This window comes from Cyprinodon tularosa, unplaced genomic scaffold (assembly GCF_016077235.1).
Source record: "Cyprinodon tularosa strain WSP-4 unplaced genomic scaffold, ASM1607723v1 ctg1117, whole genome shotgun sequence".
NCBI lineage: Eukaryota > Metazoa > Chordata > Actinopteri > Cyprinodontiformes > Cyprinodontidae > Cyprinodon > Cyprinodon tularosa.
The window spans coordinates 14,495-32,322 of NW_024037913.1; the positions used below are offsets into that span (position 1 = coordinate 14,495).

At 39.3% G+C, this 17,828-nt stretch overlaps 1 protein-coding gene across 4 annotated transcripts in view; it reads right to left on the bottom strand.

Moving 5' to 3' along the window:
* The window catches only part of LOC119792484 (ATP-dependent Clp protease ATP-binding subunit clpX-like, mitochondrial), a 29,778-nt gene that overhangs the window by 6,874 nt on the left and 5,076 nt on the right, over positions 1 to 17,828 (bottom strand). For 3 of the 4 annotated variants that reach the window (XM_038299136.1, XM_038299145.1, XM_038299127.1), the window contains exons 2-10: positions 14,573 to 14,647; positions 11,759 to 11,916; positions 11,570 to 11,684; positions 9,245 to 9,399; positions 9,000 to 9,159; positions 6,295 to 6,336; positions 2,536 to 2,712; positions 2,266 to 2,430; positions 606 to 694 (exon numbers count right to left, since the gene is read on the bottom strand). In XM_038299136.1, coding sequence (XP_038155064.1) covers positions 606 to 694; positions 2,266 to 2,430; positions 2,536 to 2,712; positions 6,295 to 6,336; positions 9,000 to 9,159; positions 9,245 to 9,399; positions 11,570 to 11,684; positions 11,759 to 11,916; positions 14,573 to 14,627 — 1,116 coding nt within the window. In that variant the 5' untranslated portion in view covers positions 14,628 to 14,647. The remainder of the gene's footprint in view (positions 1 to 605; positions 695 to 2,265; positions 2,431 to 2,535; positions 2,713 to 6,294; positions 6,337 to 8,999; positions 9,160 to 9,244; positions 9,400 to 11,569; positions 11,685 to 11,758; positions 11,917 to 14,572; positions 14,648 to 17,828) is intronic. The other variant, XM_038299154.1, reaches the window with a different exon arrangement.

Here is a 17,828-nt window from a genome sequence, read left to right on the forward strand (position 1 = left end):
GTTTTCTTGAGAAAACAAGTTAATTTTCTCTTTATCTAAAGAGAGGATTTATAAGTCATGGCAGCTTATGTGTAATTTTGTAAATAATCCTGTGTTTAACTTTTAGGTAACGAGACGACGTTGTTAGTTTGATGATTTGCTTCCACTTCTGATCAATTAGACCTCCAGGTGTTCAGCCATTCCAAAGGGTTGGACTCGTTTGTTCGTTTCAATTTGCATGATTTCTAAACCAAAACCAGGCTTTGTTGGCCCACACTATAAAACCTGGAACTCTGGAACTCAGCATTTCTGACATTTTCATTTTGAATTGAAAAAGCTTCCTGGATGAGAAGAGAAACGTCTTCAAACTTGGAAACAAAGTTTGAAGACGTTTTTTTATCTTTTTTGGAAGTTGACTACATAACCATTGTCTCTATTCTAATAATGTTTTCCATGACTGTATATCTGCAGAGTCCAGCAAAAACAAAGACGCTAAACCTATGTGTGAAAATCCTCAGATAGCCAAAGACTAAATCGCATTTACGACGAAGCATTTCATCCGATCCTTAAAATATAAACCTAGCTGCTGTCTGCAGCTCTAAGGATGACCGCGTGTCCGCACTGACCTGCTGAACGCCCTCCCCGCCCACATCTCTCAGCTGATGGATTCCAGGCACGCTGCCAATCTTATCCACTTCATCCAGGAACACGATACCTGCCGACACAAAGGACAAAACAATGGTGGCTGGATTGGTGACCTACTCTTATAAGTCAGACCCTATTTACCGTTGCTTTTCTTTTTACAACCAGTTGGCATCATTTTCTGAGGGCCGAATGGAATAAAGAGATCTGCTGACAGCAGCTGCCTCATTGTTTACTTCCCTGTTCTGATGCACACGCCTGATTTAGGGAGACTTGCAGGAAACTAAGGACAAGCATAGACTGGAGATAAATGGGTTGAGGTTCAGCATCATTTCTGAGCTTTGTTTTTAGGTTGAAAAATGCTTAAATAACCTTAAAGTCTTATTGAAGAAGGTATTTACTGTCCGGTGCAGCTCCAAGCAAAGAAATAGCTTTATAAACTAGACAGAAACCAAACTTTTCTCTTAGAAATGGAGAAATTCTTTACTTTAGAACCAAAGTCAGTTTCAAAGCTTCATAATTTTACAGCCTAAAATTGCAAAATTTTAAAGACATTGGAATCTCGAATGATTTACCTTAAATGTTAAAATATTATTTAGGTCTTGTTGTTTCTATATTCCAAAAATCTTAAAAAAGAAAGAATTTAATTGGCCTCTGAATTGAAGGGCGGTTATAAAGTCATATCAAGTTACAAATAACGACTGGAAAAGGGCTTCAACTAACGATCATTTTGCAAATCAATTAACCTGTTGATTTCTTTCATTAATCAATTAATAATCAGATAGCCAACGGTTGCTTAAAGAACATATTTTATGAAATGAAACCAGGTGAAAATATTCTGGAAGGAGAATATTAAAAGAAGAAAACTTAAATGCAACATTTTTTTAAACATATTTCTTAAAACTTTGGTGTAATTACTTCGTCAGCTAAAGACAAGTTTTAGAGCCTCTATACTCCGGTTAATGATTATTGATCAATTGACGATTATTTCAACAATTAATGAATCATGATTCAATGTTTCAGCACTAAAATGGAAGATACACTAAAAGCAGATTGTCAAAAGCATCGTTCATGAATGCTGACACTTTCTTTTTAGCAAAATAACATTTAACACAAATCTTTTTTTTTGAATTTCAGAAAGATCAAATTTTTGTAAATTTCCACCTTAAATAAATACATTTAAAATGTTTCTTTTTATCTCTAAAGGATAATGGATTAAACTAACAAAACACTGACGGGAAGTTTGAATTAAAATGTCATTTTTGTTGGAATTTAAATTATATTTTAATAACAATTCATTCTTATTTAGTCCAATGTTTTATTATAAGCTGCAGGTTTGCACCGGTTTCCATTGTTTGTATGTACAGGGAACAAAAAAAGTTTTAACTGAATTGAAAAACTGTCATTTATTGAAAATCATCAGATTGTTTTTCTCCAAACTCTGTTTTATTATTACCAAGTTATTTATCCGGAGTAATTTCTTCTTTTTTTTTAGTTGAAGTTCTTATTTTTGCAAAAGAAATACAAAGATAACGAATTCCAACCACGGTGTCAGGTAAGTCATGGCAGCTTTAGTTTAGAGGGATTTCCACAAACCTTCTCACTCAACAGATGGGAAAGGTTAAATATGGCGCCTGTGCCCACCTTGTTGTGCTTTCTCCACTGAGTAGTTGGCATCCTGCAGAAGTTTGGCGATAACCGACTCGATGTCCTCTCCCACGTATCCAGCTTGGGTGAGAGTGGTGCAGTCGCAGATCGCAAAAGGAACATCAAGACAGCGAGCCAGTGTCTGCGCCAGCAATGTTTTCCCTTAGAGATGAACATTAATATCGATTAATCGACTGACCCATCATTTAACTGCATTTGGTGAGATGCATCAGAGATGCGATGTAACTCCTTTGCTATTTCACCCACCTGAACCAGTAGGACCGAGGAGTATGATGTTGCTCTTCTCCAGTTTGATGTCAGTGTTAGTGGAGTCCAGGATCTCCCCTCCCCTCTTCTCCTGAGGCGGCTGCTGGCTGGCCTGCTGCTGCATGGTCGCACCAAGAGCGTTTCCATGAGGACTGATTCCTGCGATCTGCAGCAGCTCTGCAAAAACAAACCAATCACCTCCGTTTAGCACCGTAACCCAAAAGAAATGACTTGAAGTTCTGAGTCTCTGCTGTGCATGTGGTGCAGATTGGCTTAATGAAGAACTGATGCCTGCGTGAGAACACGAGGTAGAGGTCATGACCCTTTAAACGTATGATTGCTAGCGTAAATAATGCTACGTTCACACCGGACGCGCTTTAGGCAGCAGAAGCAGCTGCTTTATATGTAAAATCTGTGGTTGACGCGCATTAGAAGTCCTACAGCGTGTCTAGAGCAGCAGAAGCCATGCATCTGAGGCGCGTGACGCACTTCACATCAGCAGATGCTGGAGTTGATGCGCCTCATCAACCAATGAGAGAAGCTGATCTGGGAGCTGGCAGGGAGTCAGACACAGCACTGCTGATGCAGAGCGCTATGATCACTCCTCTGAAACAGTTTATTAACGCCTAAATGAACTTCAAATGTAGAAACCTGCCGGCAGAATATGTTGGCTTTTATTATCCTGCTGCCTGCAGTTTGTAGCACAGACCTGAAAAACGCTAACATCTACTTCCAGCTGCCACCAACAGGAGGGGAAAACCCCCAAGAGGCGAGCGGGCCTGAGGCAGCTGCTGCTGGGGATTCCCAGTGACAGCGCAGCGCCGGTATGTGGGGGTCTGAGCGGCTCCCACAGAGAAATAATCTTTGAAGGCAGGATGGTAATCTGGATGAACTGACTGCACAGACCATGTTTTCAGGAGGACTTTCTCACTTCAACATAGATTCTAACTACTTTCTACCCGCTGATCACAGCTAATATAGCAAAGCTGCTCTCTGGCATCAAACACAGGAGCAGCAGAAGCATCTGGAAACACTTTAAACCGGGCTTTCACTGTGCGATTGTTTACCCTTATCAGGGCGACTTTCCAGTTGTGCGAGATTCTTTCGATCGGGCCCGATGGTGCGTCATGAAGTGCACAGTGGGTAACGAGGGGCGATCAGCCTCTAACGACCACCTCCTGATCTGGAATCAGGACGGGAGAAAATCAAACATGTTTGATTTTCAGTCGGCCGTCTTAAGGTGGTCGTGGGTAAATCGCTCAGTGGGCAGACAAGGATTCTTCTTCTTCTTCTCAGATGTAATACCAGCAGCATGGCGGGGAGGCAATGAGTGAAATGGAGTTCTTTCTGTCAAACTGACAGATCGTAGTAGCCACGTTAGCTCAGCCATGTCTTTGTCCAAATACGTCGTCTCCTTTTCTTTTTAGGGCTTTCAGCACTAAATTGCCCAAATATCCAAGGCAGCGCGTTTCACTCTAGTGAGCTTCATGTTCCTCTGCTACTGGTTTGGCTTCCAGATGGACGAGTCCGAGTAGCGCCATCTCACTGCCGAGCTGAATCCCACCTGGTTTTTAGACGTACAGTGTGAGCAGGTAGATCGCATCAGAGCGTCGTGCTGCACATACATCGTGAGTGTGATCTCCTGCGGTTTTGTCGTATAGTTAAAGCTCTAGCTGCGTGCAACGATTGAAAAAAATCGTACACCGTATGCCCGGCTTTACTGGATGTCTGACCTTAATGTGGACAAGCATCAGAAATGAAGTAGCAGAAGCTTTTTTGATTCTTAAAGCGTTTGCAATCTGAACGTAGCATAAGCTGTAAGAATTTCTAATTTAGGCGTAAATCAGATCATAAAGTTGAACATTTAATTCAATAGTAGGGATGCACGATATTGGGATTTTGGCCGATATCCGATATGCCGATATTTTAAAACTCATGTAGCCGATAACCGATATCGATACCGATGTTAAAGCTGGACAAAAATAAGTAGTCATTGAAAATAGCAGTTTTGTTATCCATTTCTGACACTTTGAAAAATAATATACTCAAATATATTTTCATATGCTGATATCAAATAGATTTTTAAAAACGCGGTATCGATCTATTTTACTTTCAAAATCTCGTGAAATTTCATCGTTCTGTTACAAACTCTCGTGATATTTTGCAAATTCTTGTGAGATTTTGTTAGTAAAATAGATCGATACCGCGTCAATATATCAACATATAAAAATATGGCAACATTTGGTGAATTTTCGGGGGATTTCGTAGCATAACGATGACATATAGCAATATTTCATTAGTAAAAGAGATTGATATGGTGTTTTTAAATGGCAATATATCAGCATATGAAGATATTGGGATATTTTAATGTATCAATATTTTTTCCCTCGTCTTTAGAAGTTTTTAAGTCTGTAAAAAAGAAGTTTTTGAGGAAGAAGAAGAAGTAGTATTTTATTTTTTTTTAGACTTTAGAAACTCAGAAGCTGATCAAATATCGGGTTAAATATCGGTGGGGTGGCCGATGTCCGATATTCAGTTTTAAGGCCGATACCGATAGGGGGCCGATTATATCGTGCATCCCTAATTACAATAGACTTGTTTTTATTTAAGAACTGTATAATCTGGATTGCTCATGTATTGCAAGCTGGATTATAACGTGGCTGAGTTTCATTTTAAGGTAATTTGAAGATTAATTTGAATTCTGGTTTCAACTGTAAAATTTTTTGTTTCCTTTGTTTCATCCTAGGAGTGAAATTTTCTGAAATCCACCAAAGACGTCTAGAACTTACAGATCTGTGTTTAAATTTTTTTTTTAATAAGAAGGAAGATATCTGCTCCTCTACCGGCTGGAAAACAATTACTATAAATCCAGGTGACAAATCCTGGTCTATGACAGAGTTTACATCGATAATACCAATAAAAAACAGGAGCAGGTTCTCTTACGCTGTGATCGACTTGACTGTTTTATTAGAATTAACTTTGGACTGAAATGTTAAATTATCTCTCAAAGGAACAGCAGACGAGATTAGTTCCAGATTATTTAACTGAGGCGGTTTTCTTCTCCCAAGTTTGATTAACCATACACTGCAAAAACGATTAAGAATTTCTTAAATTAAGTTTATTTATCCTTATTTTAAGTAAGTAAACGAGATAGTTTGCCAATGGAATGAGTATTTTTACTCTTAAAATAAGATAATTAGATAATATGCACTTGAAATAAGACAACATAATTGTGTTTTCTTATTTTAAGTGTAAATTGTCTTGTTCCATTTGCAAAATGTCTCTTCTACCTCCTCAATCCAAGAACAAATGCACTTATTTAAAAAAAAAAAAATGACTTATCTAGATTTCGATTTTTTCCAGTGTAAGAGGGCCGAAATATAACAGCTCTGCATTTATAAGCCCTTTTTATTGGTCTTATTCAAGCTTAGTGTTTTATTGTTACAAGGTATAATTATGAAAACGATTCAAAATTAAAGCATTAAATTATATCACTCTACTAAAGAATTCATATAAAATTTCGCAATGGGAGAGAAATTACTCTAATAAATTACTGAAATGTAGCCCTGAATGATTCACCTTTTACAATAAAAGTTAAACAATTAAAAACAATAAAAAAAATAATAATAATTTGACTATTTCTGTGAAATTAAAGAAACCCCCTGAGGTCTGTAAATTTTGGCATTTGCACAACTGACAGAAGCATTAAAGCTGATGTGAAAGTCTGTCTGATAACAGTGAGGTCAGTCAGTCACTTACTTGTGAATCTGTATTCATCCTCTCGTCTTCTCATCTCTAGCTCTACAAGGAGAGGATCAAAGTACTTCAATCAATAATACCAGTTAACATTATTACCACTGCAACATTATCAATGCACTTCCATGGAAAATTATTATTGAACAAATGCCAAACAATACAGAACTGTCCCACCATTCGGTTATTTCTATGAACAGGAGGAGATTCTTTATGCATTCAAAGTCAAGCTTTATAGATACTGATGAAAAAAAAATAAAAGCTGCATAAGATTCCTGTTATTGCTTTAAATGCACTCTATGAAAATGTCTTTTTAAACACTTATAAATCTAAAGTAGAGCTGCAAATAATTTAAATAAGTATTTTTTTCTTGGTTTGAGGAGTTAAGTGAGATACTAAATCAGATTTTTAATTAAATTAAGAAAAAAATAATTGCATTGTCTTATTTTAAGTGCATTTTATCTATTATATCGTATTTTAACAGTAAAAAAAAACTATTTCCATTAGCAAATAATCTTATTTACTTGCTAAAATTGAGGCTAAATACACTTAATTCAAGAAAATTTTAACTTATTTCGATGTTATTTTTTTGCAGTGAGCAAATATATTTAAATACAGAGTTTAACATTTTAATAAATGTTATTATTTACCTTAGAAATTACAGTTTTTAGAGAAACCAGTTTATTTCCTAACGGAACAAATGATCAAGACATTTTGTTTTTAAATGCATTAACATATTGATACAAAATAGAAACTCGTAGTTAACTGATAAAAGTTAAAATCAGCAATAATGAGCATATCTGACCTTGTCCTGATACTATTTAAACTTTAGAGTATTTGGAGATAAAAATAAAATACGACGGCACGTTAAATAAGACTGAGTTTGGTATTAATTTGATAACATCTAGATGAAGAGCTGGATTTCAAAATGAAACCTTTGACTGCCTGGAGAGTTTATCGGCTCATTACTTTTTTATTTATTAAAACTGTAGTGATTCGTTTCATTTAGAGCAAACACAGATTTACGTTTCAAAACTGAACCTCAGAATCTAACAATTACCTAACCACAGGCACAAAATTATTAAAAGATTTCAGGATCCCAGAAACTGCAGAAGGGGATTAGGGCCACTGGAAAAAAAAAAAAGTTAACTGATTTTTAAATTTTATTTCAGTTTAATATGGGAAAAAAACTTTAATCTCATAATTCTGACTTTTTCTCAGAATTCTGACTTTATTCTCAGAATTTTGGATCTTAATGTAGATGGGCACCATGAAGGCAGAGATGTGGAGCACTCAGCTTCACTGACAAAGATGTGAGCTGTTTGAGGTGGCCAGTGACACATTGGTGGAAAATGACGGAATTAGGCAACTTTTTACGTTCCAGAGGGGTCCCCTCATTAATGGAGGAGCAGAAGTTCATTAAAACAAGAGAGCTAGTCTCTAAAACAGACATGGCTATGGCTTGATGCTAACATGTTTGTTAGCTGTCAGAATTCAATCAGAATTCTGACCTTTTTCCCATATTAAACCGAAATAAAATTTAAAAATCAGTTAACTTTTTCTTTTTTTTTTTTTTTCAGTGGCCCTAATCCTCTTCCGTACAGAAACTATCTTTGTTGCTAAAATGAGGTTAAACACAGAAACGGCAATATTGTTTAAGGTCTACGGCATAGAAGTTAATAAATATAATCAATGTTAATTTTGGAGAAAAAAAAGCAGTTCGCAGCATCTTTAGCATTTTAGCCCAGATTCCAATAAAAGTTAAAAACAAAACAAAAATCAATCCTCTGGACTTTGTTTCCAAGTTTTGAAGACGTTTCTCTTCCATCCAGGAAGCTTTTTCAATCCAAAATGTCAGAAATAGCGTTTAGTTCCAGGTTTTATCCAGCAGCCCAACAAAGCCTGGTTTTAGTTTAGAAAACATGCAAATAGAAACGGATGAACGGGTCCCCCCCTTTGGGATGGAGTGAACCCGTTCCAAAGGAAAGGGGGGGGGTCGTTAGAGGGAATAGTTGGTCTTGCTGAATAGACGAGGTCTTCTGTTCTCCTGTAAGGGGGCGGGACTGCGATGATAGCAGGAGGGAATCAACTCTATCGCTGCATCGTACGTTTTTGAAAGCTGAAATCTGATCCCCCCCCCCTCTCTAAGGTTGTTTTTTCTTCCTTAACATACATGGTTTCCTTCACGCCCCTCTCAAACATTGCAGCATTTGAGTTGATTGCTTCCCGTCATCGCAACCTCAACCCCTTTACATGAGAGTAGAAGACCTCACCTATTCAGCCAGACCAACTATTCCCTTTAACGACCCCCTTTCAGAGACATAGACAGGTATGGGGTTTTGAAGGCTAACAAAGAAGCCAAACGACCCCCATTCCAAAGGGGGGGACCCGTTCATCCGTTTCTATTTGCATGTTTTCTAAACTAAAACCAGGCTTTGTTGGGCTGCTGGATAAAACCTGGAACTAAACGCTATTTCTGACATTTTGAATTGAAAAATCTTCCTGGATGGAAGAGAAACGTCTTCAAACTTGGAAACAAAGTCCAGTGGATTGTTTTTAAACTTTTTTGGAATGACTATGACCTGGATAACTGAGAATCCTCACCAGCTTATTAGACAGGAACTATAACAAACAAAATATACTAATAATATTTGACAGATATGGATCTTTTAAAGATGATGTCACCGTGTGTAGAAAAGATGACCTCTGACCTCGTGGTGTTAAAGACGGCTGTTTCTCCGCCTCCACCTGCTGTCGGCTCCCTGCAGGGATGTTGTTGTAGATGCGCTTGTAGTGATTGTACACCGCCACAGCCAAGACCTTCTTCGCATACGACTGGCCGACAACATACTTATCCAGATAGGCATAAATCTACAAGAAGATTTAAAAACGTGGCTTTAAAAAAATAAATAAATGAAGGATTTCCAGAGTCAGATTAGCATGTTTCCTTTCTAACCTTCTTGGGAGGAGGAGGAGGTTTCTGTGCAAACGCCAGCTTCACTGCCTCGGCGGCCGATTCCGGCTCTTTGTTTAGCCCTTTTTTAGAGTCCGTTTCAGATAAGACCACGAAAAAGTGATGACACTTCTCGCATTTGACAAACCGTGTTGATGCTGCGCAGAAAACAAACAACATTTATAAAACATGGTTCCTAAAACATGGCAGGATGCATACAATGAATTTACTTCTGTTTTATATTTTGATACCAAAATAAAGAGAAATGTGCTTTATTCTATAGTAAACAGTTTTATTATTGGTAATTAACCTTAACCCCACCGTGCAGTTTAGTGAAATGACATGAAACTAAAACTCTAAATAGTTAAACCAGCTCATATAAACCAAAACAGAGCAAAGTGAGGTGAAACATGTGGATCTGAGGTTTTACTGACAGTCACTCATCTTGATCTAAAGAAGCTAAGTTAACACCACAGTATCTTAGGAAAAAGTGTTAAAATGCTCTTCTGATTGTCTCAGATGTTTCAGCAAGCCGGAGCTAATCAGCTGATGTTGCAAAACAAAAGCAGAAGAGAATGGTAAACAGACACAGAAAAAAAACCAAACAACTCCTGGCTGTTTGCGTTGCATATTTAAGTGCTGCGTTTGCACTTCTGTTTATCTAATCCAGGCCCAAGGTTTAGATCGCAGGAAAGAGTGAGAGCTGCTGGGAAAGATTCAATAACAGAAAACACAAGAGACGCATCACTGAGTGGAGAAATGGTGGCGAGCAGAGAGGTGCTGTTAGCTGAGAGGATCAAAATAAACTAAAAATGTTTATTTTCCTCACACCTTTCTGTATGTTAATAATAGCTAACGCTAATGCTACCTTCACACCTAAAGCAGCAGAAGCAGCGAGTTTAAATGCAAAGCCAATAGTTGATGTGCATCAAGGTGCAGCAAAAGGTCCTGCAGTGTCTAGAGCAGCAGGGGCAGCGCTGTATCTGGTGTGTGTCACAACACGCCATTATCCAATAGGGGTGGAACGGTTCACAAATTCCACGGTTCGGTTCACGGTTCGGTATATGTTGATTGTTAGCCTGACATGTTGGTCATGTTGCTGTTAGCATAAACAAAACGTGCAGCACAATGCTTGCGCACTGTTGCACTTTTATCCACAACTTTCTTTCCGCCGTCATCGTAGGTCACTCTAAATGCAAAGTGACCTACGAACCAACACAGGCGAACTAGGGATGGGACGGTTTATGGAAACCGTCCGATCCTTTCGGTTCGACTGTCTCGGTTCGGTTCGCGTGTGTTGTGTTCGGTTCATGCGCTGCTCCTTTTTCTCATAGGCGAAGCGTTTACACTCCAGAGCAGAAGGTGGCGCTACTGCGACCAAAGTCATGTTGCAGCGAATCATTAAAAATAATTACAATCCATTATTTTTTGGGGGATTTTTTCATTGATTTCATTCATTTTTATGGGATTTTGGTGTAACAATCAACGTATACCGAATCGAACCAAACCGAAAACTGTGACCACAAAACCGTGAATCGAACCGAACCGTGGATTTTGTAAACAGTTCCATCCCTAACTCGAACAGAGACAGTCGAACCGAACGGTTCGGACGGTTTTCATAAACCGTTCCATCCCTATTATCCAAGTCATCTTGAAAACATTCTTCTTCCAAATGTTGGCTACATATTAGGGGTTTTTTCTCTGGCCAGAAGTTCGATGGCAAATCCTCCCTCTTCAAGTTGGCGATCCAACGACCAACCCGTCCGTGGAGGATCAGGAATCAGAAAGGTGGAATAACTCTTTTTTTCACTTTTACCCGATGTATTCCAGCATCCAGCTGCCATGCACGTGGGCATTGTCAGTTTCACTATAGCTCTGGTGAATTTCAATGGTGAAGTCCTCTGGAAATCTTCAATAATTGTTGTTGATTGCAGATGTGTCTAGTAGTTCCCATTGATTTAGCTTGGAAAGCGGGGAGAATGGCGCTAGGCTTACCGCACCGTGACGTCACTGCTGGAAGATGGCAGGAGGGAGGGGTGACTATATTTGGGCCAAAACGGCCGCTCCCAGACTCAGTGATCTGATTAACCCCAAATTAATTAAATCACTGCGAGCGTATTAGTTCAGGTATAAATAAAGATCCATTCATTATTCCTTGCTGCCAAACTTCTCCTTTAACCTGTAAATCCCTGCTTGCACATGTTTGCACTCCAGACACGTCTTTCACAAATATGGGTCAACAATAATGAGATTTTCACATGGCTGAAATGTTTCAAATAAAGCCTTAGTTTGGCCAGACGGCTGGTGAAGCAGATCAGGTCTACTTACACACAAAGGTCTCTACATGTGTGCAGGGGTCTCCGCATTTGGGGCAGCGTAGCTGGCTTCCACCTTTGCCTGACCCACCGGAGCCGGACGTCCTCTTTCCATCGCCGACGCTTTTCTGTAGAAAAAACGACAGATGAAATGAAAGAGCTCAGGTTGTTTCTATTAACCGGATAACGGAGAGAAGGTTACCTTTCCACTGTCATTCCCGCCGTCCTTGGGTGTCCCGTCTTTAGCAGTGTAACAGACTGCGGTCTCTGAAAACGACCTCACGCAGACGCGAGGATGAAAGGTTTCCCGAGATCCTCGACGGCTCATGGAAAAAAGTTGAATCCGAGAACATGATAATCCTGAAAGAAATGATAAAAGATAAGCAGAAACTTCCAATTAAAAAACATTGTATTTAAACACATAATAAAACTAGGGGACTATAGAAAGAAAAAAATAAAAAACTTATTTCAATTTTGCACACAACCTTTTTTTCCAGTACATAAATGAGCCGTCTGTCAGAGAACATTTCGTACAAAGCCTGAGGCTATTTTCTAATTTCTTGAGGATGTCATGTACCTGCTTTAACACCTGTTATTTCTAGCGGTAGTCTACAGTTCACTCATGGCCAGGGGGGGGGATTTTTCATTAGGCAATACCAGGCAGGTGCCTAGGGCCCCAAGCTCCGGGGGCCCCATAAAACTCTGTTTACATGTGTAATTAATATAACCATTCCTCGTTTGTGCACATAAATTTTTTTTTTATAAAAACCCTTTCACTAAAATGCCATCAGAACGCTGATAATATTAAGTGTGTCTCAGCCCCCCCCTTCAGTGTCCACCATATTGGATCAGTCCATTTGCTGCACATGTTCAGAAAGGTCCAAACAGACAGCAGCAAACCATTTGAAAACAAACCATGCAAAGAGCAGTGTTGCCAACTTAGCGCTTTAGTCGCTATATTTAGCCACTTTTCAGACCCCTCTAGCGCTTTGATTTCTAAAAAGCTCCTAGCCCCAAATCTAGAGACTTTTTTCTGCTACTGGAGACTTTGGAGACAACATCTAAAAGCAGCGAACTCTGCTCTCCAGAGCGAGTAGATTGGTAACCCCGCCTCCTGCTCTCCTCTATCTTGTCTGCTGTCATGATTCATGCAGCTATTATTTCATCCAAATGAAAAATGGAGAACAGATAAGCAGATCATGGCTTGTCTACAGTGAAAAGAAGGACTGGGTTATTTACTTTGGCCTTTTTGGAAACACAGGAAGGAGCAATCAGCTAAGTGAGCTTAGTGCTTGGAAAAAATCTTTCATTCCTTTAGAGACAGCATGAAAAAGGCTTGTTTATACTCATACAAATATGCCCCTGCCCCCTCCGCAGACACTCTGCTGCACCACCTCAAAACGGTAGATGATGACAGACAGGAGGCCTCTGATTGGTCAAATCTACATCCGCTCTACCCTATGCGCATTTCCTGTTTGGTTCCTTATCGGCTTGTTTTTTTTTCCGACCGCCATTGTGGAAAACGACTGGTGAAGATGGAGCAGCTAGCAGAGCGAGGTGTGCGAGAACGCTGGGACCCTTTTTCCACCTGGATCCCCGCTCTTTTTGGCCCTCATGTCCCTCCTTTTTCACACAAACGTGCCCCCACTTCCTCACCGCCTCAGCGGTATCTAGACCCACAGCTAGTTCCTGATTGTCCCTCTGGTGTTGTGGCGTGGAATAACATAGCGCAGACCACGCTTCAATATTGGACATAAATCAAAAATATCTGCAACAAGTTCACTGCGACACACTGCTGGGGGAGGAGAACCAGGCCTTTAGTCAGCTGAGTACAAAACATAGAGAGGAAAACGACAAGACTATAAAATATGCCTTTAGCTGCTAGAGCAGGAATTATACCAAGGTTATAAAAACATTACTAAATATTTTACATTTCAGATAAAAAAAAAAAAACGTTTCGTCTGTCAATCTGCTCTATCCAGAACTCCTCAAGTGGAAAAGTTTTAGTTTCACCTGGTTTCATTTCTTAAAAAATCTTCTTCAAGGACTCTTTGTTTATCCGATTATTAATCGAAAAAAATAATCGACATATTAATCGATTTGCAAAATAACAGTTAGTTTCGGCCCTAGCTTGATAACAAATTAGGTCAGAGGTCATGGATTAGCGGACCCAACCTGATTTAAAACATTTATAAATTACTGCATGTTGTCTGACGGCAGTGTCTAATTTCACTTGCTCCTCTTCTCCTGTTAATACGGTAAAGCCCTGGGGAGCGTCCGGCTCCAGGCTGCGCGTGATCCAAATGAGCCAATGAGCTGCTGTCAGTCTGGGTTGCTGCTGCTGCTACTTTTAGACACAGCAGGCAAACCTGTGGCAAGCTGGGCGATGGGAAAGAAGGAGAAGACCATGAGAAAAAGAGAGCAGAGAAAGTGTGGACTGCTGGAAGAACTGCGGTGAACTGGTGAAAGAAAAGTGAAATGGCGTGCTCAAAGATGACCCTGCACATTTAGAGGATGTTTGGCTCAACCTGCTGCTGTGAAGCAGGATTCTCCACCATGAACAGAATCAACAATAAATCTGGATCCAGGCTCAAAATGAGCTCCTTGATATGTGCTTGAGAATGGCTTAGTCTCCGGTTAAACCCAGGTTTAAAGCCTTGCAGGGTAGCCTGATTACCATTATATTGAGGATGTAACATAGATTTCTGTGTTGTTCTAAGTATTATCATCTGGGTTAAAGGTTAACTAAACCAACACATAGGCCCATAAATAAATTAGCATTTTTTTCCTATTTATAATTATCAGTTTAATCTAAAAACGTACCAGAGTTCAGGACTACAAAAAAGCTGTGATGTAACATCCTTGGCCTATCTTTAGCGTCCCAACCCTACAACCCACTTTTACAGCTGCTGTTGACATTAGTGCCACGACTCTCATAACGAAATGTTATGTAGGTTAAATGGAGCAAAGTTTAAGGCAGCTTTAGTCGGCAGAACGTGGATTTTCTATTTCTTACCTCTGTGAGCAGTGTTTAGGAACAGCCTGGCAGCTGAAGTACATGGACAGGACATGTCTTCTTCCGTGTCAAACCCTGGGGGGAGGGAGGGGGGAGATCCATGTTACACAAAGCAAGAAGGAGAAACAAGCCGCACAGGTTAACAGCAGGAGTTTGATTACCGCAGCACCAGATATCTGTGTCAGATTTCACAATAAACTCGTATATGAATAACAAACTCTGCAGGAAAAATGTTAAATAAATGTAATGTGGTATTCTGAAGAGCTACAAGGAGTCAAATATAAGGTGTTTATCCACTCTAGATGACACATTATCAGTTGTTGTTATAAATATTGCTTTATACTCATTTTATACTCAATAAAACACAGTTTGTTGTAAAATAAGTGCATTTATGAAAACAGACAAAGAGCATTTTAATCACAATTTCAAAACCTTTACACTGAGAACAAGTGAAATATTTATTATGTACAAAGGTCAAAGTTGGACAGAAATACCCCTAACTAATGATTATAAAACTATTTTATAAAAAAAGACAGCATACATTTCATTAAACTGTTATAAAAAGAGTGATTTTAATGCTTATTTGGCTTGAATAAAACTTTAAACAGACATCTGTTTTAAAAATTACACTAATTAAAGAGATTAAACCTGGAAATAATCTTGAAAATAAAAGGTTATATAACAAAGGAACTAGAGATCGTAAATCATCACATATTCAACTTATATTTTTATGTAGGAAAAAGAAATAAATTGAGGCTTTTCATTTATTTAGTATCTACAATTTAGTCCAGCTTGAATGAATTTTAGTAAAATGTTTCTCTAATTTACAAACTATTTCTTACAGCATCCGTGATGTCAACAAATTTATTTAATCCCAGTCAACCAGTGAAGGTGGCGTGGCGTTTAAATTGCATCCTATCTTATCCTTTCTTATTTAGAGGCATTTAAACTGCATGCCTGTAGGTGTCGAGTCTAACTGAAATAAGTCCAGGTTTAAGCAATCTTGGTGTTTAAAATGTTTAAACTGTAATTTTTTATTAGTCTCATAAAAATTGTTTAACGCGTCACACATTCCATTCATTCCTTCGTCACATTTCATTTAATTTCTCACCATTTATTTCGTTAGTTGACTATGCACTATAACACAGTCGTGCAATAATAGTAACTTGGTATTAAACAGCAATGAAAATTGGAAATACAGTTGATTGTATATAATGTGATCTTTATTTTAATTTTGTCTGTATCTTATTTTGTTCTTATATCTTATTTGGAACTGTTTATATGGGAAGGGGGTTATTTTACGGCGTGGGATGCAGAGCATGTGACCAGAGCGCAGCACAATTCCCGCTCAGGAGGACGTTCGTTCATTCGCTCCGCCGTTCAAAGTTGCGCCAGTACGCTCCAATCAAAATCCGCTCTGAGCTCACCTTAATTTTCCTGCTGTTCCGGCGAAATCGCTCCACGCTTGCTCACATTTTCAGGAGAAGGCCTTTTCTGACATTTTTCCTGTAATGATGCCGGGGCCCTGGGACACACGGCGTTTGATTAAATGATGTGACCGATACATATTGTCTTGTTTAACTGGCTGTTAAATTATCGCACTGTTTCCCGGCTGGAACACCTCGCTCCATTCATGTTGCCCCTCGTTTCCTATTTAATTATTAATAGTCACAAAAAAAAATCACTCTTAGATCAAATACATTTTATTTTACAAATTTCATAATCCAACATTTTTAATTGATGTGAGCGCATTGATGCCAACTTTAATTCAGAACAGCTCTGTGCTCCACCATTTCTCTTCCGCTCCGCTCACATGCTCTGGTGGGATGTAATTTTACCAATTTTATTTATTTTATTGTGTCTTATTATACTATATTACATCTTGCCCTATTTTACTTACACTATATTTTTTCCTCTGTTCTGTAAATAGGGTTGTCACGATACTAAACTTTTCAACTCGATACCGATACTAAGGAAAATATTCGATACCATTTTCGATACCACAAGGTTAAAAACAAAGACTCCAAAATTCTACAGAAATATTTTCAATAATAAATAAAATACAACAAATAAATACAATAAACAATAAGAACAATATTTTGAGGTTGTATGCTGTGCACAATATTAAAGGTACACTATGCAACCGGTGTTGATTTTCCAGCGAGACTCCCCCCAGAGGGCGAAAGTAAAAGTGCACTGTCGTAAATATGCACAGCTGTTCTCCTGGTTTCTCCGTCAAGCCAGGCGCGGTTGTTTTGAGCTTAGCAGACAGGCGAACGCAACGAATGACTAATGCTGCGTTCACACCGCAGCTGGCGCGACAGAAGCAGCGAGTTTACATGCAAAGTCAATGGTTGACGCGCGTCAAGGCGCAGCAAAGGAGCAGCAGGCCCAGCGCGTCTGAGCAGCTGAAGCAGGGAGAGAGACACAGCGCTGATGATCAGAGGCTATGATCACTCCTCTTAAACAGTTTATTGACGCCTAAATTAACTTAAAATGCAGAAATCTGCCGGCAGAATATGCAGTTTGGATTATTTAGATGAAAAACACCTACCAGCTGCCGCGGTGAACCGCGAGGACGTGACCTGGCCAGAGGCTGCTGATGAAGGGGTTCCTTCTGTCGGCGCCCCGCTGGTATGTGGGGGTCTGAGCGGCTCCGACAGAAAAAATATTGAAGGCAGGATAATAATCTGAATGAACTGACGGCACTGATTACGTTTTCAGGTGTATTTTCTAATTTAAACACATATTAAAACTACTTTATTCCAAATGATCACAGCAAATATAGCCGCAAGGCAGAGAAAGGATAGTGAAGCTCCGCCCAACGCGCGTCAGACACACTTTTGCACCGCACAGCCAGAGCGTCAGAACTAACTGGTTCAAGCAGCAAAAATGAAGCAGCAGACACGATTTTGCTGCTTTTGCTGCGTGAACGTAGCATAACTGCACAAGGATCGCCACTGTGCTAGCAACGAGAATGCTTTTAACTGGGGGCGTGTAGCAGTTCTCGCCGTAAAGCAAGACCGACTCTCACGAGACTTCTGAGCCTGTGGGTGCGGGTCGGTGCTCCTGCAATTGCAAGTGCAGTATTTCCCCCACAGACCACCAGGGCGGCCGAGAATACCTTTGTTCAACCTGAAATGACTCATTTAATCATCCAAAACGTTATGGAACACATTAATTAACTGAAAAATGTTGCATAGTGTGCCTTTAAGCAAGCTTGATAAAAAAAATTAAAAAAATTAAAATTAAGTGT